At 42.4% G+C, this 22295-nt stretch overlaps 2 protein-coding genes across 4 annotated transcripts in view; one reads left to right on the top strand and one right to left on the bottom strand.

Annotated features, from left to right (window-relative positions):
- Window positions 1-2690: 2690 nt before the first annotated feature.
- NiPp1 (nuclear inhibitor of protein phosphatase 1) lies at window positions 2691-9404 on the bottom strand. Of its 2 annotated transcripts, none has more exons than XM_075696738.1 (7): window positions 9343-9404; window positions 9016-9076; window positions 8442-8595; window positions 7264-7478; window positions 6687-6825; window positions 4380-4444; window positions 2691-4248 (listed from the first exon to the last, which is right to left on the bottom strand). In XM_075696738.1, exons 1-7 carry the CDS (start codon window positions 9369-9371, stop codon window positions 3913-3915), a joined length of 999 nt encoding a protein of 332 aa, XP_075552853.1. In that variant the 5' UTR covers window positions 9372-9404; the 3' UTR covers window positions 2691-3912. The 2 variants fall into 2 exon arrangements, with proteins under 2 accessions (XP_075552853.1, XP_075552854.1); XM_075696739.1 differs by having other exon boundaries at window positions 2691-4245.
- Window positions 9405-9746: 342 nt separating this feature from the next.
- LOC142585751 (macoilin) overlaps window positions 9747-22295 on the top strand; it is a 46847-nt gene continuing 34298 nt past the window's right edge. The window contains exons 1-4 of one of the 2 annotated variants that reach the window (XM_075696734.1): window positions 9747-9945; window positions 17442-17583; window positions 18616-18742; window positions 20326-20455. In XM_075696734.1, the coding sequence (XP_075552849.1) occupies window positions 9866-9945; window positions 17442-17583; window positions 18616-18742; window positions 20326-20455 (479 nt within the window). In that variant the 5' untranslated portion in view covers window positions 9747-9865. Of the gene's footprint in view, window positions 9946-17441; window positions 17584-18615; window positions 18752-20325; window positions 20456-22295 lie in introns of both variants that reach the window. The other variant, XM_075696733.1, reaches the window with a different exon arrangement.

Genomic DNA, 22295 nt, shown 5'->3' with positions numbered 1-22295 from the left:
GAGACAGCTTGACGATGCCACTAGCAACACATCTGACACAGATTACCATGTCTCCTGTGGTGGCTTCCATGGTAATGATAAAGTAGACGTGCTCAAGTTTATGAAGCACATTTGTTCATGCAGATGGCAAATCTTTACTTACAGAAAAAGGCCTATGAAAAGAGAAATACAGAAATGCGGAATATTCCTTATTTTCGTACTGATTATGGCTTTCAAATGCTTTGGTATACGCTTTCATGTATTCTAAATCGTTACAACAGCAAAGGAATATATGTCTCATATAAGTGTAGCAGAATTAGTGACTTTTTGTTGTTTAAACTATGTAGAAAGCAACAATAGCTTGATTTTGGCAAATTGGTGCATACTTAGTAATGTATGCACAGCACAATAATTTCACATTGCAACAAGCTTTCTTTCCAGTCTCTTTGATAGTCCTTCCCAAAAATTGTTGCACTGTACCTACGTTATTATGTAGTAATTTATTTAAGAACAGCAGAAATAGTCGCTCTTGTTGAAACTATAGGTAGTGTATTATCTAAGTGCAGAAGATTGCTGCTGCTTTTTTTGTTGCAAAACCTATGTTTAGCAGTTTTCTTTTGGGGCTTGATCTTGTCTAATTAATACAGTGCTGTGGTTTTGTGCTGTCACTGTTGACAAAGAGGGCGAAGGATCCCTCAAGCCATCATTTGAATGGCTTCTCCCTCTGCCTTGTGTTACACTGTACTGTGACGAAGCAAATAAATAAATATTTGTTACTCCTCACTGCCAGCAAATCTTCACTCTCAACATATGAATTAACTTATACATAGAGTTCTAGCACCCCTGCTCCCAGGATTTAAGTCTTCTGAAGGTGTCCCGTGGTTGGTGACTTGACTTGGTTATAATACCAGTTGTGCAGAGATAAAATTTCAGCTGAAGTTTTCTTCAGCACTTGGTCTACTACATGGCAGTATGGACCAATAGGTGATGTCTCAATCTACACCCCAGCGACGGCTTTCTCCGGGTAGCAGAAACCACTCTCAAAGGCTGTGCTTTTGCTGGCTGCATGCGCCAGAAGCAATTTCAGGACCAGAAACAACTCGTAGACATCATGTTTCGAACGCCGCCTGTACAGGCACCCTCCCCATGGCAAATGTCACTTGCCAGGGCTTTCGTTTCCAATGCACCTATTGCCAATACAGATCAAACTTATACCAAATCCAAAACAAGAAACAAGCAAGCCAACAAGCAGACTTGGCTCGTGCCAATAAGCTGTGCCTGGTATCCAAAGTTGCAGGACTGCATGCCCGTTCATCACTTACAGTGCCCGATACTGTAGCTTAGTGTACGAGATTCATCCACATAAACCGGCAGGGCCAAAATTAACACGCCCCAATTGCTTTGTCTTCTGAATTCTGTGCCATGCTACCAGAACTGAACATGTACTTGCCTAACCAGGTGTGTTAAACGCTTACATTTAACCTTTGCTAGAATTTTTCTACCAGAACTACAATGGAAGCTTAGCGAAAAAGAATGTCGCTTTACAGTCAACTCCTGTCAGTTTTACCCTTGAAGGTCCATAAGGTTTAGTCGAATTATCGAAAAGGTTGAATGAACGAAACAGCAGCAAAATGAATGAATTTAAATCTTTTTTTATTGCTTGAAGTAGGCTGTAATATCCTTTTGCTTTTTTCTGATGAAGCGCGACCTAACCAGCATGTGGCGAAGAGCACAGATATGTTTAAATGCTGCATCAGCATTGGACTAAATAGAAATATTAAGTTTGGAAAAGAAAAATCAGAACAGCGTCACGCATAGGCAAGTAGGAACGCCATGTGCCGACTTTTGTGTTCTCAAGCTTTTAGTAGCTGCTGCATGCACAAGGAGGTACTGGTGGAGATTGAATTAAGTGGCATGCCTTTGCATTTGAGCTAAAGTAGCTTTCCTTCCATAGCAATGTATGGCTTTTCGCTGAGACATAGCAGTGCATTTGAATGAAGTGAAATCTTGAATTAAACAAGACCAAATTAACAGGAGTCAACTGTAATTGCACATTTTCTCGCTGCATGTCCACTGAATTGGGAGGCGAGGGAACCTTTAAGACTACACATACAGCAGAGGCTGGCTAGTGATATCGTAAATTTGGTTAGGAAAGGGCAACGGTGCTCTTGATGCTGTTGATGCTGTGCATACTCTGGCAAGGACACCTCTTAGCTTATTTGCAGATAAAGGGCTGCCACAACAAAATATTTGAATGCAGGACTACAATATGTGCAGTTTTGGGACAATATGCCCTCTATTATGCTAGAAGGATATGTGCTTTCTGTCAGGATCTGTTATTTAAACCTAGCTCTTACAGCTGGGATACTGAAAAAGAAATAAAAATTTTCAAAATTCTTTTAGGATAAGAGAACTGTTCGGGCTGTTTAGCTTGCTAAATCAGGTGATCTGGTGACAATCACACTGGCTAGTAATAACTTTCTTCAGTGATAACTTGTGGCATATTCTGTATTTAATTATGAACATTCTAAAACATACTGAAATGTGCACTTATGTGTTACTTGGTGTATAAATCATCCCAACAGCAGGACCTTTGCGGATGACATACAAACACTGCAACATTCATATTCTGCGCAGTTATACACTCAGGATTTCTAAGCATATTCTCTTCCTCAAACTGTGTGAAGCTGGTTAGAGGGAAAAACCTGAGCTGACACAAGGGTGTACAGATTTATTGCAACTGCTACATGCATAGTTGATGAGTCCACAGTAACATGCGCTTTAATCATGTGTACAAAGAGTTGATGATGTCTTATATGCGTAATGTACAATTGTACAATGTAATGTGCAGTTATGTTGTGGAGCAGTAGACTTGAAACAGAGCATGAATGAGATGACAGTGCAAAAAGGAGGAGAAAGCTTGTCTCTATGATGATGTGAATGGCTGTCATTGGCATTCAACCATGGTTTTTTAGGCTGCACAAATTTATTAAATGTTACCTGCAGCAGGTAGTGCAATTCTACTACATCAGCTGAATTACTGCATTCAACTATAGGCTGATCTTTTTTTTTTTTTTCTTCAAAGAATGCTACACATGACTAAAGGGGTCTACCTATAATCATCACTAAACAAGGCCATCTTGTAATCATGATCAAAGACACCAAATGCCCATAGGTGTACTAACCCCTCACCACCACAAAATCCAGTCTATGACCGACGAGACGCATAGCTTGGATGATGGTGCTGCCTCTGATTTTGACCACTGAAGTTCAAGGTATGCCTTCAAGCCGTCATCAATTCTCTTAAAAATGAGGGTCAACCTCCATTTCTGGAATTGTCAGATACTATATTCAAATAACGCTTGTTTTTTTTACCAGCATGGGGCTGTGAATGTAGAGAGGTCAACCTATAATCATAACACTACCTGCTGCATGTTATGAAAAATTTGTATAGCCTAAAAAAATCCTAGCACATTAACTGCATCTATATTACGTGCAGGTTCATTTGGCCAGCAGTGCAGACATTCGGTGGTACCGTGAACAGTGTAACGGTTGTCCTAGCAGGACCCCGAAGCAACCAAGTGGTGCGCGACCACCTGCACAATCCTTCGTGGCTGCTTCACCGCACCATGGAAATGCCAGTTGCGAAAGGGGACACGCCTCAAAGCAGAACACTGGCTTGCCATTTCGCTTGCAGGCAGCAGCTGTCGTGAAGGGCCACACCACAGCCTTGCTGCAAGTATCCATCCCTCATTGTTTCTGCAGACCCGAAAGGCATAGCAGCGCATGGATACGGATAGGCACTTGTCGCAGCTGGCACACATTCACCACATGCTGGGGCAGCACCTGTTTGCTGGCCGAGCCCAAGAGTGGAAGTGTTCTCTTCACCATACTGGGAGTGTAGTCAGCTAGGCCATGCAACAATCTCCACCTTCACATGAGTAACGAGGGCACTGGCTTCTTTCCGGGCCACGCTTCCTTGGCATACTTCTTTTTCTTGGGCTCTGGTGGTAGGTTGGCGTCCGCTGTGGCTGGGTGTGCCGTTACCACCGGCGCAGCAGGGTTCACAAGGGGAGCACTGGCTGGTTCGATCTCTGGTGCAGGGTTGGGCAGATGAAGTCCGAGCTTGGCCGAGAGCATTGGTGAGAAGATCGTACTCAAGTGGGAGACATGCACGGACTCGGGTTTTGAGAAGGGGTGCATGTGGCTCGACTTGTCGGAGTCGGGCAGTAGGGTGCTCAGCGGGTCGCCAGTGTCCATCTTAGCCTTCTGCATGCAATGGTAATGATGCGTGTCATCATGTGTTCAACTGGCACTGTGCAAGCAAGGCAGTTAGGCCAATGTTTCGCAAGACCTGTCTGCTGAGATGGCCATCTGATGCACAGCATGTGGGACTCTACCTTTTTCGGGATGACTGCAGTGTGGACCAAGTTCCGGAACCTTCCTATGGATGGGTCCACATCCTCTGCAACAAGAGCAGCAGCAGCCATGTCAGGTACTGCAAGTGAACCACTAGACGCGCAGCATCAACTGATCAGGTAACTACCGTCAACCAAAATATCCAACAGGTAAAAGCTTGGACTTCAACAGGTGTCAACTTAGTTTGCACTGTAGCCATAAAGGGCTCGCAATGCACTTACAAGTAAGTTCAATAATGACACTAAAGACATAGTGAGGTGGCAGAACGTTAAGGCCCTGAAACACATGAGGGGAGAGCTGGAAGAGCCCGCAACAGTACATGAATGTAGTGTAGGAGATACACAAGTGAAAAAGAAAGCAATACCATACAGTCACATATTCAAGGTTTGGAGTACAACACTATATAATCATAATGGTAATCCAGTTCATTTGCATTGCTACTCTTCCTTACCGCAATACAAGGACAAAAAGGAACAACGAGAGAACACCGACTTCTGCCGCGTTTGACGTGACTTCTGAAGTGAGGTGTTTCGGTAGTAATGGCGAGATATTTCTTTTTCTTGTTGCAATGCTTGCACCCAATAATTAACCTGTGCATGTAATTCAAGCAAGTGATACAATATTTCAAATGAAGAAACATAGCACGACTGACTGAATGATGAATATTTAATTACTATGTAATCATGATGGATCACTATATAAAAGGCAGTCATTCACCCACCTTGACTTGCTTTCTATGCAGTGTCCTGGACATTGGCATAAAATTATGTAAATTTCACACATTTATCAACAGTCGATCGTAATTCGTGACTGAAGGGAATATGGGTGGAGCTCAACAATTTTGACCTATTGTGGAAGGCTAATGGCAGATTTGGAATAAGAATGGGTTGGAATAGCTTTACATTATCTCAGCCCTGGTATTAAAGACGTGAAGTTTTGCTAGCTTTTCGTGCTGCATCACTCATATTACAATATAAAATTTTGTGCAGAGGCTGCTCTCCATCTACAATATCCTCGTGTCTAATTATTATTGCCTTTTACTGCCAGAAATCAAGCAATGCCAGCTTTCCCAATTTTCCTTCCTCCCTTTGAGTTTGTCACCTTTTGCTGATAAATGACACGCTTTGCACAAAAGGAAAACATCAGAACTTGCTTGTGCATTCCTTGGCACTACTGACTGCTATTCTTACACCTGGAGTGCCCGAACCAGGAATGTCACATTCTTGCACAGTGAATAGCCACCAGACAATCTGTTTCTAACACCTGTGTCACGCGGGCACATTTCGAAACGCAACAACTCTATCGACTCAAAGGAGTTGTCATGCTGCTACACGGCACTTTTGAAAGGCTGTTGAGTTGTTCAGGCGTTTCTCACAAAGTTGTGTGGCGCTGCGGATCTTTATTTTCGTTTTCATGTCACGTAAAGTTAAACAACATTAAAACCACTTAAAAGCGCTATGGCGGCACTATGACGGCAGGCGGCAGCACATGCAGTAGTGGGAGAGTGTGCTAGACAACATGGAGGAAGGAATGAACACAAGCACATCGCTGTCGTCGAGAGTATGTGCAGTTCACACACATCAAGCGACAAAAATACTTTATTGAATAATTAGTAACATTCATATATAGTATTTTTGGAGCATTTTTGTTTGATTTGTTCTTTCTAACCGTGGGTACGAGCACACTATGAATGAGCGGGCATGTTCGCGCTGTTTCTGCTTCCGTTGCTCAAAGGCCATCACATGGCCATCGAGAATTCGATAGAGTTGTAGGGTGCTCCGTTGACTCGATAGACTATCGACTCGGCAGCCTTTGAAACCGCATGTGTAGCAGCTCGAGCTTGACCTTTGAGTCAACTGACTATTGGCTGGAAGGCCTTCCACATGCCCGTGTGACACGGGTATAAAACTGTCGAAAAAAGGTATTTCTCTTATTCGAGTCTGTAAGCACAGAAAATGAGGACTACAAACCGCATTTGTTTTTGCCCTATTGCTACAGTCAAACAGTCATCCTTTTAACCATACAACGCAGAGTTATACTGGTGTCACACCGTCACTTTTGATTGTGATCGGGCCTAATCGGAATATAATTTCTCTATTGTTTTTGCATTTTCCAGGCAAGCTGAGCGCAGAAGCAAATCATGATCAGCAAATTCGATCTGGATTGGCCTCGGTCGCGATCGAGTGCTCGTGCGATACCCATAATAGTGCACTTACACAGTTAAAGTTTGTGTCATACACATGGTTATGCCCCACCAACTGGCATCACTAGAATGCTCATGAGCTTACCTGGATTGATGACATCCTCCTCCTCGTTGAACTTAACACTGAGGTTCTTCTGCTTCCTGTTTGGAGGTTTCAGTTCTTCATCAGGGATACCAAGCATGGTTATCCTTCGGTTGTGGGCAGTGTTGTACTCGGTCAGGTTCTGAAACAATGGAGCACACAGCTTGTAATCGGACTCCCTGCCCATCTCAATGGATTCTCGAATGACAGTGTTAATGTGACACTAAAGACGAATATTAAGCTAAGGATTGTCAAAATTACAATTGGGAAGTACCAAAGAGATCAATTTTACAAACAGTGGAGGCTCAAGTACACCACTGCCTTCCAACTTTCACTGGTGAGAGTGAAAAAGCTGGTATAATGTAAGGATTTCTTTTACTTGATTCTATCTCTTTCTTTTATTCACCATTCACATTCAGCTGATCCTGGTGATAATATGGGTGGAGTGGCACTCAGACCACCGATGAAGTGCAAACAGGAATAACACTGGAATAGAATCATTGTTATTTCTGCCCTGCTTTTTACCTTATACCCTTGAATGATTTGCCACTTGTAAAAGCACAGGCAGCTCGAATCTTACATCAAGCTCGGTCTCAGTCTCGGGGAGACCCAGAAGGCCACCCTCCACTTCATCCGTCACAGTCGAATCGTCACCTTGCCGTGTGGCCACCTTCTGGGGCCGCTCGCGCAGGATGTAGAGGCGAGTGGACGCACCAAAGTGAAACTTGCTGTCTACAGGCAGCTGGGTGGGTTTGTGCTGCTCCAGACGAATGGTGCCAATGAACGTTCCATGTGCTGAAACAGACAGACATGCTCACATCCCAAGCTGACTTTTTGCCAGGACAGACAAGGACAGTGATTCCGAATGACAATGCTGATGCAATCATATCATGAGAAGCCAACAAACACTGACACCAAGGACAACATAGGGGAAATTACTTGTGCTTAATAAACGAAATAAACAAACAATAAATTAATGGAAATGAAAGTGAATGAAAAAACAACTTGCCGCAGGTGGGGAACGATGCCACAACCTTCGCGTTTCGTGTGCGATGCTCTACCAATTGAGCTAGCTACTCTGGCACCGTTTCCCCGTCCACTTTCTTAAGTATTTATGTTTCCTTGTAGAACCCTGGGAGTGTTAGCCAGTGCCACCACTCACAGACCTTGGCAGCGGACGTGGAACATCCTTTTTGCCGCAGGTGTCACGAGAATGTGATCTTTTTTTGGGGGGGTGAAGGCAACTGGTCAATAAACCCACAAATGCTACCTGGAGGCATCAATGTTGCCGAATTCGAGACCCTCATTATGTATAAACGAGAAGAAAGGGGGTTAACCGAGGGGCCCGATTTTGATTAGTCATATCATGAGACGCCAAGAAACACTGACACCAAGGACGACATAGGGGAAATTACTTGTGCTTCATGAAATGAAGGTTGTGGGATTGTTCCCCAATTGTTTTTTCATCCACTTTCATTTTCATCAATTTATCATTTGTTTATTTCATTTATTAAGCACATGTAATTTCCTCCATGTTGTCCTTGGTGTCAGTGTTTGTTGGCTTCTCATGATATGACTACTAAAAATCGGGCCCCTCTGTTAACCCCTTTTCTTAACGCTGATGCGAGTAACGGCCAGCAAGTTCATTATGTTAAAAACACTTGCATGGCTACCTTTAACTGATTGACATGTGGAAAGGTATGTCATTGTGTAATTCACATAGCAGCCCAGACAGTGTGCACAGAGACATGTACTTACTGCTTCCCAGGTCAACCAGAAATGCCCTCTGCAGGTGTTTGTGGTAGACGAGTGCAGCGTGGACACGAGAACATGACTGGTGGTCGATAATAAAGTCGTTCAGATCTGGGTTCCGTCCGAACAAGTAGCACTTTTTCTCATCTATCATGAGTTTCTGAAAACGTGATACGGAGAATATACACTTTTCTACGGGACAGAAAAAAAAAAAAAAAAAACCGCCCCACTACTTCAGAATGCAACAGGCACAGTAAGAATCAATGTGCTGACATCGCGGTGTGTGCATCTCTCAACTAACGAGGATGGCCAGGCCGCACACAAACCAGAGCACGTATAACACAAGTGCCACAACTTGTGTGCTGCCTGTAACCATACACAAGTCGTGCACGTTCGAAATGCCTCTGCACGAAAAGTGAGCAAAATTTGCTGCGCAGCGCAAGGCGGGCTGGATTCGTTAAAACTTAAACGCAGGCCACACTCGTTTATAGTATGTGTGCAGCTACATGCAGGACGGTTTCGAAAGCCCGCGCACACCCAATAAAATAAGCCGTTTTTGGCGCCGGCAGCGCGTCCTCACCTGTATAAGCTTCTCGCCTTTCAATACGTCAAGATGTAAGCCGACAGGAGGCTTTCCAGCCCTGCAAACGACAGGCAGTTCATACAACAGAGCTTACCACGGTAACCACACACAGCAAAGACGAAAATAGAAGCCTGAAACGCAAGATATTGACACCGTGCCACTTAGCCACGACTTGGCCACATGCCCTCAAAATGCGATCAACACTACAAAACTGGATAATGTGTACCATTACGAGAGTAGCTTAAGCTAGATGCCTAGCAAAATTATTTCTGAGGCTCTAAATGACTGCCAAAGAAGTTTATAGCGTAAAAAATGTGACCTCACCAAGACGGCACATCGTAGTGATTCGCCATCTTACATTTTGATCATCGTTGCCCGCAGACGTTTTTGAAGTCGCGCCAGGTCACGCCTTCTTGAATTAACACAATTGTGCGCAAAACTAATGCCCAAATACTTTTAATTATTGTAATTATAAAGACTAAAAGTTCTGTGTGCAAACATTAAAATTATATTTATTTGCATAATAAACTTGATTGTTGAATGCCCAAAAAATGCGCATTCAAGCTTCAGAAATTGTGTTTAGTTGTTGTGAAAAATTTTTATGCTAAGTACTTTTAATATGTTGCGAGTTTGACAATTTTAAGGAATTTGAGTTAACGTTACTTTCAGTGACGTCAGTATGACGTCTCGTAGCATGCGCATTGGGGGTGTGTTATGCGCGCGTTAGGACAACAAACAAAACAAATAAAATATACTGAAACGGTGTGGTGCATCTGCTGTTTTCGTACATATTTGTGTGTAGCCGCGAGGATATCGAAATAGCCTAACTGTGCTGGTATACGGAAATATGAAGAGACGGAATGCCGAGTGCGGGAAAATCAGACGACCCGGCAAGCGAGCAAAAATAACTGAAGGCATTTACGGCAGGTAAGATCCTAAAACCATTGCTTAACTATAGGCCTAATGGCGCTCAATACGGCGCGTCTTTCCACGGTTACGTGAAGCTTGGACGACGATAAAGTACACGCACCGGGCATTGTCTGAGTCGTCTCGAAGTGCCCGGAACAAATTGCGGAAGCCTAAACAGTCGCAAGCCTTGAAACCGGGCTGCCGAGCGGCGCGCACGCATGTGGCTGAAGCCGCAATTGCGTGCCGTGAGTCTGCTAGCTGCGAGTGGTCGCGGCGCTAAACGTCCGCGATGCAGACAGTAAAATGAGTTTTCCACGACAACTTTGCATCGGGATCGAGTTTGTCGGAGACGCGACATTGGGACGTAACAAAAACGCGCGTCTCCTGCTTGATGTAGTTACCGGGGCACGCCGCGAGTGGTACTCGCAAGAAAAAAAAAATGCTCCCTTCGTGTCCGCTCAGTTGTTCGCCACACACTTTCTTTTATTTCTCCCGCGCATGAAGCGGCTGTCGCAAACATTCCGACTTGGCGGAAAGCGGTTTATTCCTTGTGTGCAGGGTGAAAAAGTTGCCTAACGCAGATGTAAACAGAAGAACGTGCTCCGACCGAACCGCACGGAGAACGTGGTTCGTGCGTCGGCGGGACAGCTGCCGTTACGCAGGTCCTTTATTTGGAAACGTGTGTGTTCGCATCTGAAAATACTTGCATATTCTCATTAAAGGAACTCTGTTGTGACAGGAGCACTTCGCTTTCGGAGCTCTGGCGTGGTAGCTTCCGCGGCGCTGGCCGATACCCGCAGGGGTGTCCTGATAAGAACGGAGAGGTATCCGCTTTCAAAACAGCTGCGCGGCGCGCTTCGACAACCGGAAGAACGGCCTTACCGTAACGAACCGAGTGGCATAAGTAATTGCCTCTTTGACGTGTGGATCAATAGCGTTCTGTGGTTCGTGGTGGGCGATGCTGTTGATGTCACGCAATGCTGTAGAAACGGGATATTGAGTTTCTACGATTCGCAAACAGCGGGTTCACTAATATGTGTCTGGTTTGCTGTGGAGTAAGGGCTTCGATACTATTATAGCTGAACCATTGTGCGACAGTTGTTTCGAGTTTTGAAAGTGTTCTGGCCGGCACATTCCGTGCAATTTATGAGCACGCTGCAATGAATAGTGTACGAATAGCCGGTTCTCCATTTCGCAATCTATGATATCGACATATAGCAAACACCAGCATCTGACGAGCCACATTTTGCTACTGGCAGCCTTTGAATGGAGGTTTAAAATTGTGAGGCTGTTGTGTGCACTTACATGGTACTCTTGCAGCATGCCAACTGTGTTCATATCACAATTGCAGAAAGCTTTCACATATTTCCACAAGGCCCTTCGTGCTCAGGCACCCCGAGCATGCTTATATATATTCACACAAGCGCGCACACGTTACTGCAGCACTTAAAATGAGCTCGATGGCATGATACTGTCTGTGCAAGTCTTCATTATATGCTGCATTGTTTATGCACCACTGATATCTTGATATTGCTTAACATAACCTTCAGGAAAAAAGCCCTTTGTGTGTTCACTTACATCTTTCATTCATCAACTAACAGTGTATTTACCTTGTGCAATTATTTGTGTGCGCCTTTGTTGCTTTAGAAGTAGTGTGAAATAATTTTGTTGGCATTGTGTTTGGCACATAATGTAGCACCTTGTGATAGAAAGGAAAGCGAGGAACTTCATTAGTGCCCTAATTCCTTGTCTAGATTTTAAATTTAAATATCTGTTCATGCTCAGATGATTGGGCTTTTTCAGTCTGTATTTAAGTCAGTTAATGAAGTTAAAAAGATAAAATGCCATTCAGCCACTAAGTCCACTGAAATTGTAGGCTAGTCATCAAGTGTTGATGAAACCAGTGCAGTGTACAAATATTCATTTTTGTGTGTGAATAATACAAAGAGAGAAAGGAAATCCCAGGCCATATTGTTTCATGTGCTGGAATTTACTTTCTTTAGTAATTGAGTAAATTGATTGGCCTGGCGAGTAATAACATATAAATCATATTAATAACATCATTAATAATCAGTAATAACATATTAACCCATTGCACTATGACAGAAGTGTTTCTTTTACCATGCCTGTCAGGGTAGTAATGCCCAACAAGTGACTTGACTTTTATCTTTAAAAGCAACTCAAAACAGATGGAAAATTTTGTAAAAATTTTGCTGTTTTATATAATAAAAGCTGTAATTTTGCACTGTATTTTCATATATTATTTTAGGTTGGCTTAATTTGTTAGAAACAGTGACGAAATGCATTTTGAAACTGGATGTCATAATTAATTACACTGGTGAGAATGCTGCACCAATCTGCGCCAACTCAAATTTGCAGTCCCTACTGCTCGAACATTGTTTTTTTTTTTTTTTTTGCACCTATGTTGCGCCACTTCTGCACCACAGTGTAGTTTCAGCGGTGTGAAAATTGGGAAGCTACCATGCAATACAAAAACTGTATGGCCATTGCATTCATTGGCCGCAGTTACAGCCAGCAATACTGGAGCTGTGACAGGTGACAGAATTGAATTGATTCCTATTTTTATATGCAAACTGTGAGGCATGCATGAGGATACAATGAGTTGGGTGGCCATGCTACTTTGCGATGGCATGATCAACCTAGTTGTTTTACGCATCGAGGGCTGATGCGTAATGGTTCTTTTAAAGAAAAAAAGGTGATCAGTGTACACTGCACTTATTCGTGTTGCTTGCTTGCAACTTTATTAGTTGCACTGTATTACTTCTTTCTTTCAAAAGAATTTAGCATTACAGCCAAACGCGTGGTGATTGGGTATGCTCTTTGTCACCACAGTTCACGCTCCTTGTCAACTACGTCTTTGGTAATATATGTGCCTTTGGTAAAGCTTCTGGTGTAAAAGTTGAACGCAAACGGGCAAGTACTCCATTCAGCCCTATACGCCTTTCTTGCGAGTGCGCATCAGTGGCGGAATAAAGGACATGCTCTCATCGTCCTGATATGGCTCACAAAACACAATTAAAATGAGCGGAATATCAAACCTACGAAGTGATCCTTCCTTAATGGGAAAATAAAAGGAAACAAATTTCAGCTGCACTAGTGAATCACTTATATATATAGCCCCTCTTACCGTGAGAACAGCTAGAATGAAAGACAAGTGGCAAGCCTGCCTTGGATTTTGCGCCCCAGCTCACCATGATGTCATAGATTCTGATGGCGACTGCTCAGCCTCAGATAGCTTTTCTTCGTTGTAGTTGCACTACATTTCATCCTAGAAAAGTGGAAGACTACTTAGCAAGTTTCAAGAGCTTTCACAGGTCCACAATGGGCCAAGTACGAAAAAGCACTTTGAAATCTGTCAAGTCAAGCTAGCGCTGGTATTGTGGAGCAAGGTTTATTGAGGCCTGTGACCTTCATTTGCTGTTCTAATAATCTACTTAATACCAAAAAGTTGAAGAGTGTTTCTGTTTATGGTGTGCCTTTAATGTTCCTTGCGTGGTTTTGTACAGCGCCACATGTAGCATGTCGCTGTTAATGCATGATTGCCGCTGCCGTCGCAACTTGCTGCGGTGAATCACTTATTTTGCTCCTAGTTATTATGAGTAAGTGATTATCTGAACTAAAGAGAACGCTACATTATATTAATTTTTTTCTAGTGGAAGGCTTACACCTGGGGTGCGATTGGAGATGGTTGTTTGGCGCGTTCGTTCGGTTACCGGCGCGCGCGATTGGCCTACTCCGCGCCGACGTCGCCAGCTGCGGGGCGCTGCCCCGTTTTTGGTGACGTCAAAATGACGACACGCTCCTGTCAATGATCCGCCCACCGAGCATTTCGTCCGAACGCGACGGGAGTTGAGAAGTTTGGAGCGATCATACGGCTTCGCATGGCGCGTCTGGTGGATTGGATTGGATCCAACAGGCGGCCTTTTCGACTGCAGAATGGCACGTTTGAATCCAATCCATAGTTTAATTCTAGAAAATGGCGCTTCCGTTGGAAACTTAGGTTGTTGCGCTGGCGTTTTTAGAGGAAAGAGGAGAGCGGGTGGCGGTGCGAAATGCGTTTGGAGAAATGGCAGAAAGTGAATTCCGGCGTCGTTTTTGTTTCTCGAAACAAATAATTCGTTGGTTGTACAGAGAAATCGACAACATCATCGGTGCCAGCGAGCCACTGGGATGTTGTCGCTGCCTCTTGAAAAGTGCGCCACTCTTCCCGTCGTTTTTTTGTTTCTTTTTCCTTCTCGCTGTGCGCGACACCACCTAGGGACGACGCAAAGAACCTAATAGTTATAAATTGCAGTAGTCACTCGTACTACTATTTGAAAACGTGTTTGGGCTTGAGAAGAAAAAATACATTTTTTTAGATAAAGATTTCATTCATTTGGAAGACGAGAAACATTTGGCTTTGTAGTATACTGTTTGCAAGCAGACGACAAACGACGGAGGTAAACTTCCGGGGAGGTCACCGCATCCTGATTGGCTGCTCTCTCCGCCCCGCTGTCACAAATTTTGCATACTGCAACTTTGTGACGTTGCAGCAACTGAACAGAACGCGTATCGAACAAAATATCTCCGATCGCGCCCCTGCTCCAAACACAGCAGTGGGTGCTCTAAAATTAGATTTTCCCTGCTCCAATGGTCTCCAAAACTCTGAAGGATATTCCCACCACTGTAATTACAATTTTGCCTCACCCTAACAAATTATGGAGATTTATTTTGAGTCTACTTTCCTACACAAAAGAAGTTGCCCATCTAAATAAATGTACCGGTCCAGGAAACCTTGAAAGCTAAAGGCATATTGAGATCAAATGACTGTGTTTTGAAACAGGAAAGCACTAGTAACAAGTCCAAAAAGGAGAGTTGAATTGAATATTGTGATATTCACTGCAGACTGCGAATAACATTGTTGCTATTAGCGAATCAGAATAGCTGCTGAATGCGTCACATTGTCAGATGTGCATGATCAAACATAAAAACAAAGCAAATATGTAAAATATTTAATTCAGGCCATAGTGTGGACATTAAAAAGAGAGCATGCTGCATCACTCATAAAGCCAGACTGTCATCTAGACCATGATCATTCACACTCAAATTTTGTTTAGTATGGCATTTAGCAGAGGATATGATGGAACAGTTTATCAAATGATATAGTAAATGTGTCAAATAATGAACTCTTCTGTGATGTTATATCGCTCTTGTAAAACAGTTGTACATGCTCTATCTCTTGAAAAGCTGTTTGTTTTCTCCTTACTTGTATGTCTTTCGCAAAACACTACATATTGCAGTGCTTTGTTTGGGATTATAATTGTGCAAAAAGATTTTTTTTTACCAGTTATATGTTGCCCCCTACATGATGCCTTTATGGCGATGTAGGTATTCTGTAAATAATAAAATGCCATTTGGTGCTATTTATAGATGGCTGCGTCTGTTTTCTCATGGCATTAAATCTGAATATGCTTTGCTGCAACTATATTTGGTATAATTCCGGTACCACATAGTAGCATGACTATTTCAATTAAAGGAGGTCTGCTTTTCTCGCTCTGCCGTAACCACAGACAACACACAGTTTCAATTTAGTCCTGATGGTACATACAGATGCCGAGAGGCTCACAAGATTGCTTTTTTAAACTTCATATGGACATTTCATTTACCATATTCTGAAACTATGCACTTCACCGTCAGGCGCTCGCTGATTGTCTGGTTGAGCAAAATCGGATGATGTAGCTCATCCGATTTTGCTAAAACAACCAATCAGCCTGACGGCGAACTATTGCCGAAGCGGATTGTTTCAGAATATGGCCCCATGACCATGTATGCTTGAAAGAGTATTCACTATGCAAACAAATTGTTTATTTGTTCTGCTCCATTTATATAAACACTGCAAGGAAAAGCACTTCTTGCCCTGATGAAGACCAGCTCTCTTGTCAAAATGTTGGTTCCAGGCTTTGCTCACCCACTGTTGACCCCTCTGTCAGATTAATAATGCCCACTTGTGCTTGTGACCTAAGTAAACTGTGGTTCTTATAGGACAGTGTAATGACAGTTACTTGCTGACATTGTGTTTACTAGGATGTGAACACAGTATTTTATTAGTGGTTAAAAAGGCTCTTTATTATTTGTGAACTATATAAAAATATTGGTTTGATTTGCTTCTGGTGCTGTTCTATTTGATTTGGTCTCAAAAAGTGCTTTTTGTACATCCCTACCGAAGAGCCATGGCAAGCTACTGGAGTCTATTACAGCTGATGTGAAAAGAGCAAGCCAATATTGATATATAAAAAGTAAACTGTTCACCCTGCTTACTGCACTTCTCGGGGTAAATTCGATTGCAGCCTTATGTTGGCAGAAGTCGTGTCACAGCCGTAAAGTGGTGTTGCAACATGTGGTTGTATCACACATCTGCAACCTTTGGAAGTGGCACCACAACAGCAGATCGGTTATTGGATTATTCTGCAGAAAGGACTTAATAATTCATGCATGGATGGGTACAGCAGTGCACAAAATTGTGAATGACTTAACAATCGGATGCGTAATTGTTGCATGTAATGAGGCATAAGGTCCTATATCTTTTATTTAATTGACAAGCGAGTCATGCTGTTGGAAATCCTGGTTTATTTAGGAACGAAACAGAGTGAAATGTCTGAGTGCATGCAAACTGCAAGGTTAGTCATTTTGCCAGCGGGCAGTCTTTGTCTCTATGATCACTGCTTCATGCGCCAACCACTATTGTAATGGTCTCTTTTGGTATTTGTGACAGTTGCGGTCTGCCTTTATCGACGTACATCGAAAGGCAGAGAATGCCGTCCTTTCCACTCTCCATTTAAGAACCATGGGTTGTTATGGATTCTGTTGCACATGCCACTGCTGTAGAATATCCAAGTACCGAAGAAGCGATAATCTCCCAAGTGTTCATCCAGCAGCAAAAGTACAGACATCTATAATGGTGTCTCTGTGGGCATTGTTATAACAGCCTTCGAGCTTGTTCACCCACGTAAATGCTTGCTCAATAGCAATAGGGACAGCAGCAGCACATGTGGTATAGTTTATACCCATGTTCAGCAGTCCAGAGAGATGTGTTGATTTGCCCTAATAGGAGGGCCTTTATGGACCACAGGTGCCATTAAGAAATAATAAAAAAAAAAGAAGTTTAGCTGCCTATGCATGCAGCCTATAATTTGAGAGTTCAGCCTGAACTAATTTGTAGAAAAATTGTGCGCAGTTCAGCTTCAAGCTGCATGAAGGATATTCTTTCTTTTTTTCATCACTTGCTCCTTTGCTCATGAGTGCAAAATGCCTCTCTGGTGACCAAAACCGTGACGGAGCAGTGGGTTAACATTGAAAAAATTATCTGTTGTTTGTGAGTGGAGGAAACATTCTTGGATTCTAAAAATGGGAAGGGAAAGCGCTCCTTCCTTCACCTTGATTAGCTTAATAATGTTCTAAGAAGGGCAAGGTTGAAGTTATGCTAGAACACCTTCTCTTTCTTTCCACCCTGGCAGCACGTTTGTGTACATCAAGTTCCTCCTTCTGTGGGCACTGCTGCTGCTGGCCGACTTCATCCTGGAGCTGCGCTTTGAGTTCCTCTGGCCCTTCTGGCTGCTCCTGCGAAGTGTGTATGATTCGTTCAAGTACCAGGGACTGGTGAGTGCTTCCCCTTCGCTGCTGTGGCTATTCCCAAAACATAGTCTCTTTTGTTTCTTTTATGATAAAATAGTTAGTTTGGGCTGTGGTTAAGCTGCTCAGTGAAGCTGTAAATGAACAAGAAGAAACGAAACAGAGGGACCTTATTTTTGTAAATTGCAAACATATGAAGCCAACAGACGGCGACACCAAAGTAAGCATAGGGGGAATTACTTGCTTTAATTCAAACGTATAAATGATAAATAAAGGGAAATGAAAATTTATAATCTATACATTTCAATTAAAACAAGTACCATATTTACCTATTATAACACAAGCTCGTTTTTGTAAATAATTTTTCTTTTGCCCTCCTTTTTGCCCTTATGGCTGCCCTTAAATGTCCCGCTCTCGCATTATAATCATAAAACTATATATCTTTTTAAAATTTTTTGAGGATGCAAACCCATTATTTCCATAGTCGGGTTATATTCGTGTAATTATGGTAATTCAACCTATGCTTTCCTTGGCATCATTATCTGTTTGCTTTTATATGTTTGAAGCTGTACATATAGCTAAGTGAACATGTCAGTTTACACTTTTTGGACAGTTCTTTTAAAGAGTGAGGAAGAAATAGAGAAAAGGCAGTTCACACAAGGGAGAAGACATTTCTTTTTGTGCTTCACAGTGTTCGTGAGGTAGAACATTGGAAGTTATTATGTGGCAAGGAAGGGCAAGACATTTTATATGTTCTAGATTTGAATGCTCTTTATTTTTTATTTTTTAGGTACATTAAAGGTGCATTACAAATGTTTCTTGTGCTTTTCGTCAAATTTTGTTTAATGAACTCACATTTTATGCCCAAGCATGTCTTCCTGAAATCTACATCACCAGGAAGTGCATTTATGTTTAGCTTCAGTTTAATGTTCAGTGCGGTAGTGTAACCACAACATTAGCCTAATTATGATTACTATGGACTTAGGAAAACATCAATTTTTTTAGATTGGTAAGGAGCCAGAGTTTGATGCATTGTCTGTTGCCCCCCCCCTGATGCAGGCCTTCTCGGTGTTCTTTGTGTTCATCGCCCTCACGTCAGACATGATCTGCTTCCTCTTCCTGCCCGTCCACGTCCTTTTCTTTGTGGCCAGCACGTATGTGTGGGGGCAGTACGTCTGGCACACAGGTATGGCTGGTTAGTGTTTACCTCCTTTCTCTCTTCAGTGAAACCCCCCCCCCTTTTTTTTATGCCTTACTTCCTTGGTTTGGCACACGAGGTAAACCACCGTTCATTCCTTTGATTGCCCGTGTCGTATTGTGTCCCTGTTGCTTTTACCATCTTGCATGTGGCTTTTTATGTTTGCAGCACCACTTATTTTGGACAGCCTATGATCAGTCATGATAAAGCACTTATATAATTAATTTATGTATTTCTAACCTTGATTTTGCCATTTTGTTCTCAGACTTTGCTAAAATTGTTAGTTAGTGTTTGCCTACCCTGAGCTCTTCTGTAAACTTATGTGTGCAGTATGAAAATGCATGTATTATGAAAAAAAATTGTATGAAAAACACTAGTGAGAGTACATATGTAGGATGCAGCGCCAATTCAGTTTTCCTGTTTCTCGCACAGTTCTTCTTTTTCCTTAATGATCGCTCACCGACTATAGCTCTCCTTTGTGTTCTATGTCAGTAAATATTAGGGCTCTGTTTATGTTGCACTTTACTATGCTGTTGGCTAACTCCTGTTTAAGTGCAATCGTGCTTTTTAAAATATTGGGTGGAGCTCAAAGCTAGACTTATTGGTCACTGTTGTAATGTTATATTACATGGAGCTAAAATGCTGCCATACAATCAGCTGTGTGTAAAGGCAGACCTTGATCTTCATGGTAGCTACAAATTATCTAATTAGATCATAGGTATGGGCATCATGTAGTTCACTGGCACTGAATTTCACTGTAAGTGACCAATCTATGGTGCCTTTATGCAGGTCTTGATTTGTGGTGCAGAGTCGTGCAGAAGCTCGAGTCTAATTTGTTGTAAGGTGCAACGCTATTTCAAACGTGACTGCAGTAAGCTGGTCTAGGTTAATGAGATTTTACAGTTGGTAGACTTCAGAGGTTGTGCTGCCCACTAGACAGATTACGCTGTACTCCTTTTTAGACTGCTAAAATGAGTGATTTGATCATTTGAACAGCTTAGATGACTTTTGCCCACAGTACTTTTCACTAGTCACTCTTAGCACTCCACCAGCGTTTAAAAAAATTTTGTCGGGCGGCAGCTAAATATTATTGGGAGACTGAGCTAGATGCACTATGTGTAATAAAGCCTAAAATATCACTATTACAGCCTACTTATTCTTTAATTGCAACTTTAATGGTGCCTCACATGAACTTTCAAAGCTGCTGGAGTACTCTGAAATGACCATTTAAAGGTACCTATAGTTTTCCATTAATTCAGTGCTGGTTTAGACTGAACTTTAAGTAAGAGAAATACATTTCCAGAATTTCTATGCAAGTGCAGTTTCTCTTCCGGCTTTTCTCCTCGACCTTGCTGTGTACACTATTTGATAAAGCTTAATCCATTGCAGCAAAAAAAAGAAAAAAGTACTTACACCCACTCCAGAGTGAATGATTGTCAATCAATGCTGATAGAAATGGGCATAAGAAAGTCAAATGTTAACGAAGGAAACTTTAACAGTAAGTGTTGATTGTCAGTCACCAGCATGGGGGTATGCATTTCACTCATGGAGCATGTTTCCTTGCATTGCAGAACGGGGTATCTGTCTTCCGACCCTGTCGCTGTGGCTGTTTTTCATGTACATAGAAGCAACAGTGCGGCTCAAAGACATTAAAAACACGGCCTTCCACTTAGATCTGTGCAGGCCATTTGCAGCACATTGGTAAGTGTGAGCTGGTTTCCTTTTTAAGTGGTGTGTATGCGTGTGCGTGTGCATACACGCATGCATGGGGGTACAGGGCATTTTTTAAAATTTAATTGTTTGTTTTTGATTGGCTCCTCTTGAGCTTAAAGGGGCCCTGAACCACTTTTTATCGAAGTGGAAAAAGGTATTTGAAGTGGTAATAGGCTATTTCTGAAACGCTTTGCCACAAGAAATAATTTAATGCGTTCAGCAGAATCGGAGTTATTGGCAATCAAACATGGCCTCTGCTGGGCTCCCGTTCCTTCTTCAATGCCTTGCACTGCGAAGGCTATGGTGCAGTGGGGTGTGCCTACAGCGCTCTGGCTTCCAATTGTCACCGTGGCGTGCAGTTCAAATTTCATTTTGGATGTTAATGTAGACGCCACGACTTATGATTTTGGTGCCTATGACACACTTAACGTAAGCCAAACGTGGTTGTCCTCCGTGAGCCGCAGTGTGCTTAGCCAGTGGACTCGTGGTGGCACCCCACAGCAACCGCGGTATCTACACTATGTAGCTGACCGCAGCTACCAGTAGCACTCATGTATGGGAATGTGCTTCATTATGAAATAAAGCGTAAGCTTGCCTCCTTAGCAGAGTAAGGAGGCAGGCTTCTGTTGAAAAGAGAGCATTTAAGAGAAAGGTGACTTCACAATCCGCTTGCAAGCTCCACGCACCATGTACGACAACAAAACTTGCTGCTGAGATGTTTACAGCGGCGTATGCTACCCACAGAATATGTTACTTCACCAAACCCAAGGGATGGTTCAGGGTCCCTTTAAACCGAATTTATTGTTGTGGCATCCTAGATGCTTCATTTTGCAGAAACACAGTGACAAGGAAAAGGAAGTGAGCTTTTCTAAATTTTGTCGACTTGTTTGTCTCTTCTCTGCTTTCCTCTGCTATGAACAACTGCGGTATTGTTGAGCTATGTTGTTATCCTTGCACTAAAATGTTATTGGTAACAACACAGCCCATCCATGTCTTCTGCTATCAACCTAATTAACTGAATTGGTATTTTAGTGCGAAAAGTGCTAGGGGTGATTGAATAAAGAAATGTTTTAGTTGAATATGAATATATTTGAGAAAACAGGCTTTTCAACCACTCTCTGCCATGTTGGTAAATAGATAGTTTTGATAGAATATGTTACCAGTCCAAATTAATTTGACGTTGCTCTTTAGAGTCTGTTATGGAAATAAAAAGCTTGTACAAAGTTCATACTTCGTAAATGTGAAGGTTGGGAGACACTTATTAGAGTTTTTAGTTGGACAGTAGAGTTAGTCTTGAAATGCTGAACTTGACATTATCAGCATTACTGTAGCATTATGACACAGAGTACAATTTGTTGAAATTGTGTAGCAGTAAGTTCACATATGATGGTTTTGCTCATAAAAAAAAATATGCACAAGAGCGCTGCACACATTTCTTCTCACTGTGTTCGTTTGTGGCAGCCACAGCAATCACTGCGACTATGGGCACGTAAATGTATTAGAAACCTTTGAGTAACCAATGGAATATTGCCTTACTTGATTTGGTGCTCCCTGTTAAATAGTCACTATTAAAAAATATTAACATTTTTCAGATAATCTTGGAATATATTAAATTGCCAGCTGTACAAGATCAAGCATAAAATTGGGGCAAAATTGCAATAAATTTCGTCCCGGCAACAGTAGTAGATGTTCGACATAGTTGAGCACACTACATTGTTGTGGGAGTTAGACTTTTTCAGCTAATCTGCTGTTGTTCACCCTTGCCAGTAAGTCCTGAATGTGCTAATTACCTGCTCATTTACTGCTAATATTCCATTTGTGCAAATAA

The sequence above is a fragment of the Dermacentor variabilis genome, chromosome 6 (genome assembly GCF_050947875.1).
Source record: "Dermacentor variabilis isolate Ectoservices chromosome 6, ASM5094787v1, whole genome shotgun sequence".
Taxonomy (NCBI): Eukaryota; Metazoa; Arthropoda; class Arachnida; order Ixodida; family Ixodidae; genus Dermacentor; species Dermacentor variabilis.
The sequence above is the reverse complement of the archived record's forward strand: the minus strand, read 5'-3'. Positions and strand labels throughout refer to the sequence as shown.

Bases quoted from the DNA above. Each gene is read 5' to 3' on its own strand.
- NiPp1 (XM_075696738.1), bottom strand. From the start codon at position 9,371: ATGGCGAATCACTACGATGTGCCGTCTTG. The intron at 8,596-9,015 runs GTGAGGACGCGC...TCACGTTTTCAG, and splicing joins AAGGCGAGAAGCTTATACAG to AAACTCATGATAGATGAGAA. The intron at 6,826-7,263 runs GTAAGATTCGAG...CCATTGTTTCAG, and splicing joins AGACTGAGACCGAGCTTGAT to AACCTGACCGAGTACAACAC.